The 18,226-nt window shown below is 42.2% G+C and overlaps 1 protein-coding gene across 10 annotated transcripts in view; it reads right to left on the reverse strand.

The window, feature by feature from the left end:
• The window catches only part of ST7 (suppression of tumorigenicity 7), a 294,367-nt gene that overhangs the window by 89,647 nt on the left and 186,494 nt on the right, over positions 1-18,226 (reverse strand). For all 10 annotated transcript variants that reach the window (XM_045511128.2, XM_045511122.2, XM_045511121.2 and 7 more), the window contains 3 exons: positions 16,746-16,818; positions 15,159-15,261; positions 759-909 (listed from right to left, as the gene is read on the reverse strand). In XM_045511128.2, coding sequence (XP_045367084.1) covers positions 759-909; positions 15,159-15,261; positions 16,746-16,818 — 327 coding nt within the window. The remainder of the gene's footprint in view (positions 1-758; positions 910-15,158; positions 15,262-16,745; positions 16,819-18,226) is intronic.

Below are 18,226 nucleotides of genomic sequence, written 5' to 3' on the forward strand. Positions count from 1 at the left end.
AGGTTACCCAGGTCTGCTCCAACCCATAGGCCTCTCCCTTCAGAAAATCACTGGGCAGCTGCTCCATCCTGCTGGTTACTCCTCCTGACTGGATGAGATGCTTCTCCAGGGCAGGGGGAATGTCTCACCCACCATTAGAGACTCTTCTCCCTCCACAGAATGATGGGGTCTAGCATGTCCTCAGAGCCATTTCTCCCTGCATCCCTCTAACAGGCATTATCCATTAAACACACAAATGCTACCCCTGCCACCAAACTCTAAGGTCCCATGGCCACTGCTCTTGTTCTGCTGGTCACAACTGCCGGTCACTTGTGTTTGGCCAGCCTAGCTACCCTGGAGGATGACTGTGGTGGCTCTTTAGCCAGCCCTCTCAGAAAGGCCATCCAGAAGTGGTAATCAGAGCCCAGCAGCAGGCCTAACCCTCCACGGAGAGGCCGAGTGTCTCTCCAGGTCTCTAGAGAGGGTTTTCCAGGTGTAGTGTGCTCCTCTGCCAAAACAGTCCAGACTCATCCCACCCACTGTATAAACTTGCTTTTGTGAGCTGCAGAGATGGCCTCACCGCCTGAACACCCACCACCACTGGGCAACTGGAGAGCCTAAGTAAGTAACCACCTCTTGGTGGTGGAATATCACGGAAAAGAAGAACCACAGATATGCAAATCTTCGCTATTCATCGTGAGCACTCGGGGCAAAAACAGTGTTAGTACCTTTTCATGCTTTCAAAAAAAATTTTTTTTCAGAGAAAGAAAATTACTTACTGCCTTCCCACGTACAGTGCAGAAGGTTCAGGGCCCCTTCCACCCTCTTCCAGTGCGCCAGATGAAAGAACGCGTACGCTATCGCTTCACTGTCCCCTCTCTTCAGGATATGTTCTGGGGGAAGGATTAAGCTTTTCATTTCAAGTAGGTACTGAAATAAAAAAGGCAGGAGACAGGTGTGTTAATACACAGTAATGTGGAATTCCATATTGAAAATACAGAGGTTGATTTCCCTAAAGCCGCCACTCATAAGCACTTCATCAAACCTGCAACCTCATTCCTACATTTGACGGCAACTGCTGAAACATCCAGCAATCCAAAGTCTGCTGACAGATACTCAGCCTGGTAGTACTTTCCTGCGGCAAAGATCAGAGGCTTTCGGGCTAAGATATGCTCATCAAAGAAATATATATAGACTCAAACGGCAAAAAGGAAAATTTAGAAGACACAATAAGTTGGTATAACTTTGTAACTAGAATGGAAATATATACAAACATGCAAAGGTTAAGAAGTCATATGACTAAGCCACCACACAAAAGAGACTTGAGAATGACTACCACTGCCCATTAGTTTTTTTAAACTGATCAGTAGAGAAGGACCCAGTCTGTGAAAAAGGTCACCCATCGCTGCTCAGAGGCTGGAGGGAGGAGGGGTCACAGGCTGAGCACAGGAAGACCTCAGGGAGGGGAGCAACAGGACTCCAAACCACAATGTTCCTTTGGCTCCTTTCCCAAACAATGCAGGGGTTTCAGCTTATGCCTCTTTATTCCTATCTTCCACAACGGAGGTGGGAGCCTGGGCCTGAGAATGGATGTGCTTCACAGGGGCTCTGAGAAGACCAAGCTTCCACTTGCATTCCTTTGTGTTTACTATAGAATGGAAAAGGAAGCAAATTTGGGATGGTATTTTATATTTGCAAATCTTCACTTGTCTCTGCTGGCTGCTGTTTCCTGGGTGCCACTCCTTATTATCTCCCCTCTGGATCCGTCCCCACCACACACACACACACACACACACACACACACACACACACACACACACACTCACCACCACCACAACCCAGTCAGCTCCTTTTAAATGGAGAGTAGCAGACCATGGGGGATGTGTTTTATTAAAATGGCACAAACACAGCAAAAGGAGGTACTAAGAGAAGAGATGGTCAATATTTTATTGTCAGAAATAATTGTGGATCAACTTGTCAGTGGAAATTTATGAAAGAGGGTGGAGAGGACTCCTGATGCACAGAATGAAGGTTACGAGACACCCATCGGTTGTGTCAAGGCCTCGCTGGGGGTGCACACCCTCTGGGCACACGGGGTACAGTGGCCTTCAAGCCTCCTCTCCTGCTGGCACGCTTGGTGTCAGGGTGTGCTGCTCAGCAGGAGCTGAGTGGACACATTCTGGCCTCTTGGTTCAGCAAATGAAACGTTCCTCACTCTGGGTCTGATACATGAAGAAAGCTCCAAGCCTCGGGCCTCAAAGCAGGAAGAGCAGGAAGTGAGAGAGCCCGGCCAGAGGCAGGGAGAGTGAGGATGCTGCCAGCACCACTGCGGAGCAGGTGCAACTGAAGGCCCCCTTGACAGAAAGGCCTCTTCCCAGGCCAGTCCACGAAAGGTGTTCACTATTGTCGCAAGCGCTCCTCACGTGAGTTCAGATGCCTTTTTGAATTCTACATGTTACTGCTTTCCTCCCTCATCTTGTTTTAAAACAGTGTAGTACAAAACTCTTGTGAAAAATAACGATTTTGAATTACTTAGTAATCCAACTAGCACTACATTTTTAATGAATATCAGCCATAATATAAATAAAAAGGTGAACTTTATGTTCAGAGATATTTGACGACTATCCCACTGTGATTTCACCTAACAGAAGCCATTAAACCATGTGTTGCTACCACTCATGACAATCTCAGGCGGCTCCAAGGGTCATAAGATCGATAACTTGTAAAGTGCTATGAACTCAAATTGTTTCACAGTAAGTTAGAGAAAGGAGACCATTTGGTTACTGCTAATAATTATCAGGGAAACAAAGGAAAGGGAAAATTTCCCATTGAGAACCCTAGAATACAATCCTGATTTCTGAGTTTCTATTAATTATTTATAGCCTACCAGATAGTCAACTTTTAAAGGAGGATCATGCAATATGAACTTTGAAACAAGCTAAGTATGAAAACCACTAGCTCATGCATCCCGGGAAAGCAGAAACCTCTTTCTGAGAGTCAGGTGGTGGCTGAAAGAAAGTGGTAAGTCACCATTCCTTTCGATTTCTGTGATTAGGAAAGGCTCTCAGTCATTTCATTAAGCGTTTGTGGAGAACTCTTCTCCTGGGCTAAGGAATCTTCAGAAGTAGGACAATTGGGGCCTGGGTGCCACCCACATGTGCGGGTGGAAGTCTAAACAAACTAGGAGGGGGCGTGGCAGAGGAAACTTGGGGAAGATAGGGGGTTATTTAGAAAATTACCTACAAAGGGATATAATGGATCTGTGTTGTGCAATATGGTAGCCTCTACCACACACGGCTCTTTAAATTTAAATCAGTTAAAACCAAATAAAATTAAAAATTCAGGTCCTCAGTCCCACTAGTCATATTTCAAGTCCCCAAGAGCTATATGTAGTTCATGACTACCAGACTGGACAATGCAGGGAAATTTCCATGATCACAGAAAGTCCTAATGAACAGCACTGCTACAGACAATGAAAGTTTCCAATCTTCAGCTAACTGAAACAATTTTTAACATGAAAAAATTTCACAGATGCCCATGATAGAAATGGTAAGTGTAGAGTCTATTGATCAAAGTTACACAACAAAGCTATAATAAATGCAGTATTACAAGAACTCATTTAAAAGCATTGTTGGCCACCAGGGCACCTACATATATTCGGAAAACAGCAGTGCACGTGTGTGTGAGACAGATGGTTCACTCAGCCTGCAGGCTGCATGTGGTGCATGTGGCTTCAAGGACTTCGTCCACAGCCCCAAAGGCGAGCTGTGAGGTAATGCTCCGTTTCTTCTCTAAGCTCCCTCTAACCTTCGTGTATGTGTACTTTTCACATAGTGCCTTAGATTAGTTATCCACGCATTTTTCTCCTCAGCTCAATCACAAGATCCTCAAAGCACGAATCTCACTTCCAAGAATTCTCTCGCAATGAGCATCCCAGGCTTCGTCAGCCTCGCAAGGCTACCCAGAGCAACTCATCAAGGAAACTCAGCTGCCTTTTCATCGTATCTACTTCATGGCAGAAATAGGTTATGTCTATAAAGGAGATTTATACTCCAGCGTAGCTCCAAACAAAATTTTGGCTCTAACCAAATAATGAAGGCTAATAACAACAATGTGTTATGGTTTTGGCCAAGGCTTAAAATGGCTGGCAAGATCGGTTCTCAACATGTGCAACATTTAAATTAGAAAGGCATGGAGCAACATTTCACATCTTACTTGTCAAGAGAAAAATTAATGGAAGAGGGCAGATCCCTATCCACAAGTATGCAGAAATCAATTAGAATTAACCATAGCTCGCAAATCAGAGAACACTCTCTGCTTGTCTGTAACAGTTACTTGGCTTCTAATAGCTCAGACCACATTCTGCTCTATCTTGCCTGCCATTCTCCCTCTAACTTCCTTCCTAGATTCTCAAATCATGTTGATCTTGAAGCACAGGCTTCTACAGGTTTCGGAAGCAACTTTTCAAGATCTATTTGTGTCAGAATCTAGTTCTTACGCCGAGTATAATAGGAACATATACCATTAGAGGTGTGGAGCGGTGCCTACTTGGGGAGGTGTGTGAGCAGAGCTGGCTCACCTGTCGGGAAGGCTGCAGGGGAGATGTGCTCTGTCAGAGGCTACCCCAGGTTGACTGCTCAGGTCTCTTCTGTTAAGGTCTTAAAGTTCTATAATAATTTGAGTAAAATGATCCAAGTTATCCTTCACATAGATACTAATACCAAAAAATCCATACCCCTTTTTGGATTTTCCGTACCAACAACAGCATAACTCATTATGAAAATCATTAGCAAAAATATGGAAATAAACAAAATGAGAAAGAACAGACTAATTAAGTTACAGTACATTTAGATGATGGCTATCAAATTGCTCCCAAAAATCAGGTAGTGGAAGAATACTGATTAGCATGAGGAAATGTTCATATTACTGTATGAAGAAAAAAACCCAAGTGTATCACACAGATTATGACGTGGGTAATAAAAATGTATATGTAAGCATTAAAAGCATTGGAAGGTCACAGATTGAACGTTAATAGTGACAAAATAGTTTATTTTATGGCAGATTAATTTCTTTTGTACTTCCAAAGTTTTCTGTAATAAGCATTTTAATTTCTCTCTATATATATTATGTGCACGTGTGTGTATATATGTAACACAAAACTATAGACTTGCATCAAAAACACAAAAAGCAAACCAAGCAAACAAACAAGATAACCAGAGAGAGCAATTTTTTGTAGATCTACAGTGCTTTGGTGTAACTGACTCTGAAAGAGGCTGTGAGCCCAGAGAGGGTCTTTTTTAAAGATCAGTAAAGAGTTCAGAGAATGCAGCTAGTGCTACTTGGAAGACATATTACATACTCTAGTTTCAATGCTGTCTGCTCCCTGGACGCAGTAAGACACATGCTGGAATAGGACAGAAATGCCACAAGGAACCAGGGCCCACTCAGGCCATGCTGAGATGGGGACAAAGCACATAGGCCCCCAGCCCCTGCCCACCTCATCCGCCCTCTGCCCCTCTGGAACACTGTTTGAACCCATTTCTGCTATTCCACTATGAGACCTCAGACAAATTATTTAATTTCTTTTAACCTTGACTTGTTCATTTGTTAAAACAATAATAAAAATACACATCTTGTGGTTTTAATTTTGAAGATTACATAGGATAATATTTGTAAAGCATTCACACAGTTCCTGGCACATAAACGTTCACTAAATAGTAGCTGCTTTTGCTAACAATAACAACAAAAAACAAAAATGAAGTGTTTATATTGCTGTGGAGGTAAGTTGTATTTCTTGTGTATGTGTGTCCCACAGATAACCGAGTCAGTTTCTAGGTAAAATACATCAGCAATTTTACAGTAGTAGCAGATCAGCTGAAGAGAACTGGCTGCCAGGGGCCACCGCCTAACCAAGATGGAAGCAAACACAAAGCAAAGCTGAACTGCCAAGTTCAGCTGGTTCTCTCCGGTGCCACTTGGGGGCCCTCTTCTCTGACTGCTGTTGCCTGGCTCACTTATCTATTCATCAGCTACTCTGCTTCATTCAGAAAATATAGGCATGTCCACAGCAGATCCCAGTGAAAGATATGGGAGTGCAGTAGTGTCCTCCAAGGGCACGGATACAGCAGTGTCCACTGTGTTCTCTAATGACACACCTGTGGGCACAGAGTCTACCCCCAGGGCCGAGATACGGGAGCATCCACAATACACCTCAAGGGCATGGAGGTGATCAGTTCAGGTCCCCACCCTGGTGATCCCTAATCGCTGTAGGCGTGTGCGTGTGCATGTGGGCGTGTGCATGTACGGACAAAGAAAGGATAAAATGCAACGTGATGACTGCCTCATGAGAGGTAAATGCTTAGTACAAAGGAAGCAAATGGGAAGCACTGTCTCTGGGACAGCATCACAAAAAAAGGAAACTATGAGTCACTTTTATTAAATAGACAAGAGTTTCCCTGTAGGGGGGAGGGGAGACAGAAGCTACAGCAAGGCTGGGCAGTGGCACCAAAGCATCAAAGGGCGTGATGGGCTTAGGATCTTGAGGTCCTTGAATACTCACACGACAGCAACTGCCCACGCTGACGAGCACCAACATGTGTCAAGCACTGTGATCCTTACACCAACTCTGGGAGCTAACATTACTATTCCTACTTCACACGTGGAAAAATGGATGCTTTGGGAAGTTAAGTAGCTTGTTCAGGGTTTCATAAGTTGTATGTGACAGAAGCCGCTCCAGAACTCAGGTTTTCAGGGTGTGAGGCAGGAAAAGCAGGTTGTGAAGGCCTTCCATGGTATGCTCCACAGTGTGACCTTACCGGGTTATTCTGTGGTTTTCAAACTTTGAGACACAGGAAAATTTATTTGAAGGAAAAAAAAAAAAGAAACTTAGAACATGTGAAATTGATGTAAAAACAAAGCTATGAGGGACCCTGGGGGAGGGACCCAAGCGAGGACTGATGGAGCCCTCTGGCTCCTAGAAGACAGTAAGAAACCTGCTCAGTAGGGAGCCGGGAAGTGAGTAGGAGTAGTCTGTGGTTTTCAGAGAAATGGGCAAGTCATGTGTCGGAGCAACAGACAGGGCAGAGATTCAAGTTATCAAAGTCTTAGAAAGTTCCTGTTGTGGTCCAGGTGGGGGAGTGACGAACCTGAATCTGAGGGTGAGAGAAGGAAGCAAAGGTGACTGTGACATTTCTAGCTTAGGAAACTAGAATAATGTGAGATCATTAGCCAAGATGACGATACCAGACGAGAAAGGCTTAGCAGTGCGAAGGAAGGTAACAAAAACAGTTGAAGCGTCTGGAAAGCATCTCTGGAGTGCTAGCCTGAAGTGAGGAGTGAAGGTGTGCAGGCCTGGAACTTGCGAGGGCAGCTGGGGACACGGGTTTGGGTGTGTGGGGGGAGGAGAGGCTGCAGCAGCGGGAACACATGGGACTCCTAGGAGGGCTTCAAGCAAGAGAGGACAAGGCAGTGAATGGTGCTCCCCAGAGAACCAACCTGAGGGAGAAGAGTGCTCAGGGAGATAGGCATGGCATGAGGGACGGTGGTATGGAGCCAAGACAGCCTCAAGACAGAAAAAGTGGTCAGTGGGACCCAATGCTGAGGAGAGATGAGACAGGATGAGTAGGGGTGGCCTTGGTGGGAACAGCTACAGTGCTTTTTGTCAAAGAAGGAGACCTCTTAGAAACTCTCTTCCTGAGAAATGTGGCTAAAAACTGGTTTCTGCTCATTTTTTCTGGGTCATATTTCCACAATACATTCTCCTTAATCTAATCCAAAAAAGATTTGGAACAAAATATGACTCAATTCAAAGAAACTTATATTGAAATAATAATATTTCTGAAATGGACCACTGGTATACAATATCACAGACAATCTGCCAGGGTATTTTGAGTTTCTGCTTCCATGCTTCAAGCATTTTTAAATGCTAAAACCCACGACACATTTTGTTTCCTAAATTGGATTAAAAAGCAATTTTATACTCTGTCAATCAGCTTCACCAAGATATAAAGGGAGGATTGCGATAGTGTTTGCAAGAAATAGAATTTCCATCACTATGACAAGGTCCTGTGGATGCGCCATTAGCATATACAATTACCAGAATGTTTTCCCCCACAAGCCTCTTGAAATCCCATGAAATTTTAGATTGACATTAGATGAGCTTTTTTAAAAAAAAAAAGGTAAAAGTTTAATGGGCATGCACTTCTGTCATAGCATTCTTTTCTTTCCTCTCTATTTTCTCATTCCTTTCCATACTTCTACACTTATAATTTAAAAACCGGATCCTCATTCAGTATTCTGTCAAGCTCGGGCTGCTCCGTTGGTACCGAGCTCGAGGAGCACAGTGAGCCCCCCCCACAGCACCCTCGGGGCCTGCCCCTTCACCCCCTGGGTGGGCCCAGTAAGAGGAGTCCAAGGCTTAACAGAGCTGGGATTTGAGGCAAAATAAAGATGGAAGCTTTCCGCCACTGGTGCTGTGATTTCTATCCCTCAATAGCTCCACTCGCAACATCCCAAGCGTCTGCAGCCCAAGCAGCTGGGATTACAATGGGCGTGGGGCCTCCTGTACTGCGGGTGGATCCTCACAAGCCTGGGATCTTCCTGTGGTGGTGGCGATGGCTCACGGGCTTCTTTTATTTTTCTGAGCTGTATGCAGAGGTGCCTTGGGGTTGCTGGGCTACCAGCCTCCTCATCCCAGTTTCAACCAGAGAGGTTCTACTTTTGATTGCTTTTGTTCACTGAAGTTTCACATAAGATTGCATTAGGAGGGGAAAATGTTTATTGCTTTAAAAATAATAAATCATTATTCATTAGTTTGTTGTTGTTTTGTTTTGTTTAGGTTTGAGGTTTTTTTTGTTTGTTTGTTTGTTTTGTTTTTTGGTGACAGGGAGCAGGAACAGCTATGCTAGACTAAGAATACAAGACAGAGGTCAGAAATGGGTACCGCTTAGCCACAGGCAAAGGACTTAGCCAGCAGTCACAAAGTGGAAGCCCCTGAAAACAACAGCTGCAGCCAGAACCTGCTGGAACCTCCTCTCAAATCTGGAGGCCTGAGGAGCACCTGTGGGACCCCAGGTCAGGGCACTGTGGTGCCCCTGTTACATTCTCTGGTCGTCTTTCTTCAGACTACAGTGGTCCAAGAAGTACCATTAGTGCATGTTTCTGAGCAGCCTCTATCTTCACCCAGCCTGTAGGTGCAGAACTAGAGCTGAAGGTACAAGGGAAGAGAGAACGAAAAACACACAGGCAACATGTATTGCACGCCTACATGTACTGAATGAGCTACACAGTGCAGTTCCACTTACTTTTCATTAGCCTTATGAAGCCTTTATTCTTCTCTGCATTTTATCAAAAAGGAAACAGGCATGGAGCTAATTAACTCTCCTTTCCATACTTCCCTTTAGTCCCACAGACAGGAAGTGGAAAGCCCTTGTTTCGAACAGTTTTGAATCCTTTCAATGATACTTGACGGGTCTGCCTACTTTCACATTGGTACTCTCTGCTCCATTATTGTGACTAATGTTTTCCCAGTAATAACAGTTCTCATTCTGTAAATTTATCCTAAGAAAGTAATTCTAAATATCAAAAAATCTTTATGCCCTGAGAAATTCACTATCGGAGTTGACCACAACTTGATGTCTACCACAGAGGACACAAGAACTAAATCATTCTCTTCAACAAATGGTGCTGGAAAAGCTGGATATTCACATGCAAAAGAATAAAACTGAACCCTTATCTCACACCATACACAACAATCAACTCCAAATGCATTAAAGACTTAAATGTAGGACCTGAAACAGTAAAACTCCAAGAAGGAAACATAGGGGGAAAGTTTCCTAACATTGGTCTTGGCAACGACTGTTTGGGTATCACTCCAAAAGCACTGGTGACAAAAGCAAAAGTAGACGAGTGGGACTACATCAAAATAAAAAGCTTCCACAGAGCACAGGAAACAATCAACAGGGTGAAAAAGCAACTTATAAAATGGGAGAACATATCTGTAAACTATATCTGAAAAGGAGTTCATATCCAAGTAAATAAGAAACTCAATTTTTAAAAATAACCTGATTTAGGAATGGGCAAAGGACATGAATAGCCATTTCTCCAAAGAAGACACACAATGATCAACAAGTACATGGAAAGGTGCTTAACATCGCAGATTATCAGGTAAATGCAAATCACAACCACACTGAGATATCACCTCACATGTGTTAGGATGGCCACTATCAAAAAAACAGAATATGAGAAGTGTTAACAAGGAAGTAGAGAAACTGGAACCCCTGTGCCCTATTAGGGGGAATGTAAAATGGTGCAGCCAATATGAAAAACAGTATGAAGACCCCTCAAAAAATTTAAACTATGATTCAGCAACCCACTTCCAGGGATTCATCAAAAAGAACTGAAAACAGAATCTTGAAGAGATTTGCACTCCCATGTTCACTGCAGCATTATTCACAATAGCCAAGAAGTGACTAGATAAACAAAACGTGGTATACACAGACACACACCGGAATACCATTTAGTTGTAAAAAAGGAAATCCTGCTTTATGCTACAATATGGATGAATTTGGAGGGATTATGCTAAGTGAAATAAATTGGTCACAGAAGGACAAATACTGCATGATTCCACCTATATGAGGTAGCTAAAGCAGTAAAACTCATAGAAGCAGAAAGCAGAATGGTGGTTACGGGGCCTTGGAGGAGGGAGAAATGCAGAGCTGCTATTTAATTGGTACAGAATTTTAGTCATGCAAGATGAAACGGTTCTAGAGATCTGCTGTACAACAATGTCCTTACAGTTAACAACACTATCCTGTGTGCTGAAAAATTAGTTAAGAGGGTAGATTTTATGTTATGCCTTTTTATGACAAAAAGGAAGTAAATCATCCAGAAAAGTTACTGAGAATATTTTAAAGTGTTTGAAGGCACATAGCTAAAATATTTGGACTTTAATGGTAATAGAGGATACCCTTTCTAAGGTCAAAGAACTCTGAAAATCTGATGATCCTCATGAAGGAATATACCCCAATACCCAACCATAAAGTCCAAGTCAAGAGTCCAAGTCAACTTCATGTTAATTTTTAAAAATATGAATATGTTGTGTGATTATGATTCCTAAGTATCAAAAATGCACAGGAAAAAAAGGCTAGAAGAAAGTAGTCTTAAATATGACTAGATTTGATGGGATTATGAATGATTTTTTTTATACTTTTCTCTATTGTAAAAGGTTTAATTTTTTTAGAATACCACTACAGAGGGGAAAAAACATATCTACTACTGCTTGTAACAAGCCAATATTGAGTCTTTTTTTTTTAATTTGTCAAAATGAAATTCATCCTTAGCACCCTGAAGGGGTTAATGCAACATCCTCCAAGCCAAAAATGTCTCTTCACAGGGAAACCTGGGAATGCCAGGCAAGCACACTAAAAGAACATAAGTGCTAATTAACTGAGATCTGTGTACAGTAATGAATCACAGATAGAAATGTGCCCCATCCCATGTAAACCTCCTCAGTGCTGAGTAAGAAGAGCAGGGCAGGAGAGAAAGCACATCTGCAGGGAAAACAGAATGAAAAAACTGAAGCTAGAAATCCAATAGCAACACAATATTAACAGTACGTAGATGAAGACAGAACCGAGATGAGCTTAGCCCCTCATTCATCCAGCATCACGAGTGAAACTTTCTTCAAAAAAGTAGAGAAACTCTCTTTAAATGCCAAACTCCTACTTTAATCACATTAAATGGAAAACTCCTCTAATGGTTTAAAGATTTGTCTTTTTGAACTGTGTACTCAGTTCTTGAAAATCACCAGCATGATTAAGATCCTAACACCCCCAGTCATCCTCCAGGAGAGGTGAATAGTAAGTACATACTCAACGCACTGCAGTGAGAGACCAGAGCGGGGAGGCTGACCCTGGGACAAGGAGGGTACAGGCTTCCTGGTGGTCAGTGTCACGGTGAGGGTGGAGAATGAGGAGGACTCCCTCAGAGGAAGCAGAGAGGGAAGAGGAGAGGAATGCTTCTGGAACAATGAGCGGACTGTTAGAAGGAGCTGAAAACAAGCTGGGTCAAATGACGAGGGGTCCTAAGGAACTACCCAGGGGTCTGGTACCTCCTGCAGGGCTGGGAACTCAGCTGCGCCTCCTCGGGAGGGAGTGACACAATTCGATCTGTAATATGAGTCTGTGGGCTGCTTTCTCCTTGTATGCTGCAATCTGCTGCAATCTAAGGCTTCAGAAATCATTGTGTTTAGACTCTGGCGACTTGAGTGGCTCTCCTTCAGACCAGAGATGCACAGCTTTTTACTCCTGTTATTCATTTTCCAGTTCTGTGGTGTGGCTGGGAGCAGGTGAAGACTCCCCTCATGTCTGCAGGTGAAGAGTGTTCCTAGGAGTAACTCTCTTGGGGTAAATAACTAATGTTTATCATTGGATGTTGAAACATCAACTATGCACCTTTGCTTACTGGGATACCAGTTGGAACTAAGCTGGAAACTTATGGAAGGCAGTTCACAGTTGTTTTATTTGGTATTTTTTCTCCTTCCAAGCAGACTATAGTTAAGTACAATGCTGTGAATATACTGAAAATTCCTGTAGTGGGCCACTGACAACTTCCTGTGAAAGAGAAAAAGAAGCTATGGAAGTATTTAAGACATGATAATATCCTGAAGAAATGTGAATTGTCCACAAGGAACTGAGTGCCCTGGGAAGCGATGTGGCCGCCATCACTTGAAGGTTCAGGTCTAGGCTCGTCTGCCACATAGTGGGATCTGGGAGCAGCAGAGGGAGATGTTTAAGAGCTGGATAACCCAGAGTCAGTTCAGGCTCTGTCATTTACTCACTGTGCGACCACGAGCAGATTACCTAACCTCTCCAAACCTGCAGTGCCCACATCTATGCAGCACAAATAAAAATATGATACACCTCACTGTGTTGTTATAAAAAATAAATGAGAAAGCATATGTAGTTCAGTTAGCACTGTGCTTGGCACATAGTAAACATTAATAGAAATCAATAATTTTAAAAAGTATCATAGTATCTTTACAAAGAGAGGTTTAAGCTTAAAATGGGAAGGTGTCCTACATACATTTAGGGTCCCTTACACTGAAAGTCTAAGTGTTTATATCCTCCATTGATGTCTCATTAGAATTAAGGCTGTTCTCTGCCTGAAAAGGCACCAGTGTACAGACACGTGTGTGTGAGTGCATGTTTACTAAAGCGTTAGCAAGCAGTCCAACAAACAGCAGGACAAGCATAAACGATGTTTACAGCAGCCTGCATACGGTACACGCGTACCAGGGGCTGGTGATTAATTCTGAACATACGAGGCCAGTGACTCACAGTGTTTTTCCCCCACAGAAATGTCAACAAATGAAGAGGACATGGAAACACGTTTCCCACCCAGCACAATCACCAACAAAGCAAGGTGGTAAAGAATCGGTTTACTGACACGCCCCACCTTCTCGCTAATGATTAGAAAGTAGTATGAAATCAAATTATTCCAGCTCTTTCAAATGATTTCCACTTTTTCAAGCCTTCCATTTTGCAGGCAGAATGCTAGTTGACTGAGTCAAATTCAAATGGCAGCTTTAAGCTATCTCTTAGGGCCTTTCCTACTCTTCTGGAGGCTCAACCATTTAAGACCATTATCTAGAATTAAACAACGGCTTCAATTAAAATACCTAACCAACAAGTACTGTTCCAGTTTTCTGTCTTGTGTCCCAAGATTACAAGGCTCGGGTTGGTACAACTGGAAAAATTAAGACTCGGGTCCCACACCTGAGGAACTGCCAACAACCAAATATCAATAATTTTAATAATTTACTAACACGTGTTATGCAAATATTTTCAAAGAACTTTGAATATGTTATCTCAGCTCTGTAGTTAGAGAATAGCATTCAATAAATATTAATTGATGACCTAAGTTTACTGTAATTCAGGGCAATATTTTCATGATTAGTTTTACATTTTAATCAAATTTGAATAAACATTTTTAATTTAGCTGAAAAACATTAAACAAAGAGATATATTTTCTACAATACCGAAGTCTACAAATACCATGTTGGTCATTACCCATTGGAACTAAAGTGGATAAATACATCCTCCTGCAAACGTGGCACTGTGCATGGCTCTTTAATTTCTTGTTTTGCAAAAAGATGACCATGACCTGAGTAAAACCTCAGGAATGATATTAGATCACTTATCTCTGTCACTCTGTATATCAACAAAATAAATTAAAGTAGGTAACTCCATAAATCATCACACACACACACCCAACCCCACCCTTTCACTACAGTACTGCAACAAAACAAGGCAACGGCCTTCCTTTGTTATTTTTCACCAATGAGAGTCTTCAGTAGACATTCTGCTAGGAAAACTATCTTGTGGTACCTGCTGTGCATCGCAGGAATAGTTTCCTAGAGGTTGAAATGTGCTTTATAATAACAAGAAACTGAAAATGGCCCTCAGCGACTTGCCTATCACAAAGCAGGTACTCGAACACAGGTAAATCCCAAATACACATGCCTCTCCTGAATATGCGATTACAGAACCATCCTCTGCCGTGATTTGAGTCCCTTAAAAGCAAATTCTGAGAAAACATATGGGAAATATTGCATATTTATAAATTGGTCAGCATGTGTAAGACAAATATTTCCCACTATGTATCCCCCTATTAAAACGGCACTCACAAGTCAAAAGAAAACTAGATCCTACTTTGAGGTTTTCCCTATTACTTAGTTGCCAATAATGATTAACTATCATTTATTTCAGAAATAAAGAATGTCATATTAGTATTTTTTACCACTTTTATTCATAACAAGGCTAATTTCTCAAGTTGCGTCTAAGTAAGACTATAACTGGTGTGAAATTCCTATCAAATGCATCAGCAGCACCCTTGGACTCTCCATATTTCGCCAGTTTCAGACTTCCTGACCTGGCCTGCCTAAGCTAGGTTTATCAATTTACCCTTATTATATGAAGCCCGAAATGGGCCCCAAAGCCTCTTGAATGCAGCTTTTGCTTAAAAATGAGGCTAATAAACATAGACCATACAGGGCCTCAACATTCATTGGTCACAATCCTTTTTTTCTGTAACTGAGAGTATTCGATACATGACATTATGGTCACAGAACACTTTCACGGCTATCATAACGAGTTCCTATGGGGATTCCACAGACTCACTTTTGGCACGTGAGGATTGAATTCCACAGCTCTGTGGATGGCCTCCACTGCATTCATCTCTGCTGTGCTCAGCCCCCGCCGAGATGCAGCCTCAGGAGAGAATCTGAAATGCAGAAAGACAACCACCATCCAGTTGGGACCACTGCTTGGGCATTAACCCGGAAAGGCATCTACACATCAAGGGCCCCGAAAACCACAGCGAGCCAGAGGTGTGAGCTCTCCAAACCTCCACTACATGGAACCTCTGAGTGACCCCTCAGACCGAGGCCAACAAAAACCCCAGCAGAAGCAGAAAGCGTGCTTGCATCTAATCAAGGCAGGAATTAAATTCAGCTGTCAAGTCTCACTGTCTAAATAGCTAATCTAAGTTTTCTACGAGGTACCTGCTTAGGTCAGGGAAGAGGGTAGGACTGACGAGGGCAGACAGTGTAGGAAAAAGAGAAAACTAGGTTACAGAAGAGCGCACTTGGTTAAAAACAGAACTAGGGAGAATTTTAAAGGAGGCTCCCAACCCCATGTCAGTGCTGCGATGGAGGGTTAAGTCTTGCAGCTCCAGCAGCAGGCGAGCCTGCTTGGGGCCGTTCCGGCAGGGGAGTGTGCATGCCGAAACTGCGGGCGAGACACCTGCCCGAGTGAATGAAAAAAACCAGACCATGCAATCTCTTTCTCACCTCACACCCAGGGCTAACTCCAGAGCTGTGCTTGGCAGGCAGACACCACAGGGGAAGCTGTGACAACCCTGGCCCTGCCCTCCCAAGCTGGAGTCGCTGTGTAGGGAGAAAAGATGTTGCAGTAGGTACTGGCGATCTACAGGATAAAAAAGAATGAAAGAAAATTACTTCGGTCTTGAAGTGCACACACACTTAACAGCAAACCTGTCTGGCATAGCAGAGGCTGTTTTCTTTTCCTGTTATCTGCTTCTCAGCGCTACAAAGGGCATGTATCAGGGGCGGGTAAGCATTTATCAACTTGAAACCAGGTAAGCCCTCTATTCTCTCTCACCTGCCCAGTCATCTCGGGTGTTTATGGAAATCTTCTATGCCACAGTCACCTGCCTGAATAAAATGGGCAAACGTCCTGCTGAGATGGTGACTCAAGGAAAACGGTGCCTGGGTGGGGAGTTAATTTGGACTTGATGGAGTAAAGAATGGGAGATGACCATCCCCTCTGCCACATGACAAGTTTGTTATGACTACTACCCCATCCTGGACTGCTGGAGGAAGAGGAATATGCAAAAAAAGGAATAAAAGAAGGCATTTGTGTAGATCCCAAGCAGGCCTTTTTGGTATATCAACTGTCTGGCAAAAAAAAAGAAAAAAAAAAGAAAAAAAAGGAAAAAAAGTCACCTCAGAGGCACGGAATTTCAAATAAATCCCTGTTTAGGGACCCACAGACCCTTACAGTACCTGGGGATATACATCCCCTACTTCCAGTAATGAAAGAAAAGATCAGCAGGTTTGGGGAAGTGCATGCTCATAAGCAGGGGTCTCATAGACTAAGAAAAACTTCCAGAGAAAGCCCTCAGAGACAGCGCGTCTCCTTCATCCAGAACGGCATTCAGTACCACACAGGGTTCTATCCACTTACTTGTCAGAGACAGCTCTTGCTTTGAGCAAGGCAGCTGTGTAGCATATTGTTGCCGACTTTGGTAAGCTTATATCTGTTAAAGAGAAAAAAAGTAAGAACTCCTGTAAGTTTGCTGAAACAAAGAGCAATGATTTTTAATACACTAGCATTTTAATCATGTAAGTTTAATAAGGCATAAATTCAGAATATTTTAATGTATACAGTACACTACTGTTCCTTACGTATCAGGGTGGTATGTAAAACCAAGGGTAACTCATATTTTTGTGAATAATGCGCAGTTAATATCCACCAGACTGTTCAGCATTTTCTATTTTAAAATATGGATTTCTCATATGTTGAGTTTGTTTAAGCAAAGAATAGCTATAAATATATAAATTTAAATATTACATAAATAGCCTTGATATCAAGAAAGGCAAATAGGACCTCTGTTACTTATAAAATTTCTCAACAGGCATATGAAATACTAAATAAAGTAAAGAAAAAAATTACCTGGATTTTTTTTGAATGATAAATACATTTATTTTAAAAATAATTCTTTATATCAGATTTCCTTTGCATTAAGTTTCAAGAAATTTATATTCAGCTTTTTGTTAAGAATGTAAAGAGAAATCTTTATATATATTTATAAGAGCACATATATGAAATCTTTAGGAAACTATAAAATTTTTGTTTATTCAAACCCATGATAAAGCCCCTTTCGTGTGAAGCCTAATTTGTTGCCCAGAAAAACAGCTCCTTCCCATTTGTATAGAAAATGTCAGATGGAGGGGTTGGGTGGGTACCAGATTCAGATAGAGCATTTACAAGGAAATAAAAGTACAGAGTACAACTGAGAGTAGATAAACTCAAAGAGGGTGGTCCCTCTGGGGGGGAATTTTGTTTTAAAATTATGATCCTACTCCATACCAGAATTGTGTTTCTTTAACACTCACAGTAATTTATACTATGACATAGAAATACCTTCTTAATTCAGACCAGGTAAAAATACGCCATTCCCGGGCGCTGCAAAATTCACTCTAGGTTAGCAAAACTCTTTACACCCAGAATGCCCTCCAAGTTTCTTGCAGGGCTGTCTTCAACTTAGGAAGAATTACATTACAGTAGGAATGAAGTCCGTAACTAGACAAAAGACAGCAGCAGAAGAGAATAATTTCATAAAAGAAAAACAATCTCTCATTCAATAACAAGTATTAACCATCAATTCCAGCATGAGGAATTTCTCTTTGAGGGAAATTTCAATGACACTGATAAAATGCAAATAATCATAGAATAACAACACAGAATTGAAAGGGAAAGAAGTCTTTGTAACCGTGATCTCACTCAAACAAAACTTCAGCACCATATGCATAGTATAAAATGGTGTGCTTATGACTAAGGAAAAAAAAAAGAATGTAAGACACTCATGAATTTGTCTTGCTGCTTTTCCAACATACAAACATTCCCAGTATGGGAAATCAATCCAGAAACCATATCTTGTTTTT

The sequence above is a fragment of the Camelus bactrianus genome, chromosome 7 (genome assembly GCF_048773025.1).
Source record: "Camelus bactrianus isolate YW-2024 breed Bactrian camel chromosome 7, ASM4877302v1, whole genome shotgun sequence".
NCBI classification, from domain to species: domain Eukaryota; kingdom Metazoa; phylum Chordata; class Mammalia; order Artiodactyla; family Camelidae; genus Camelus; species Camelus bactrianus.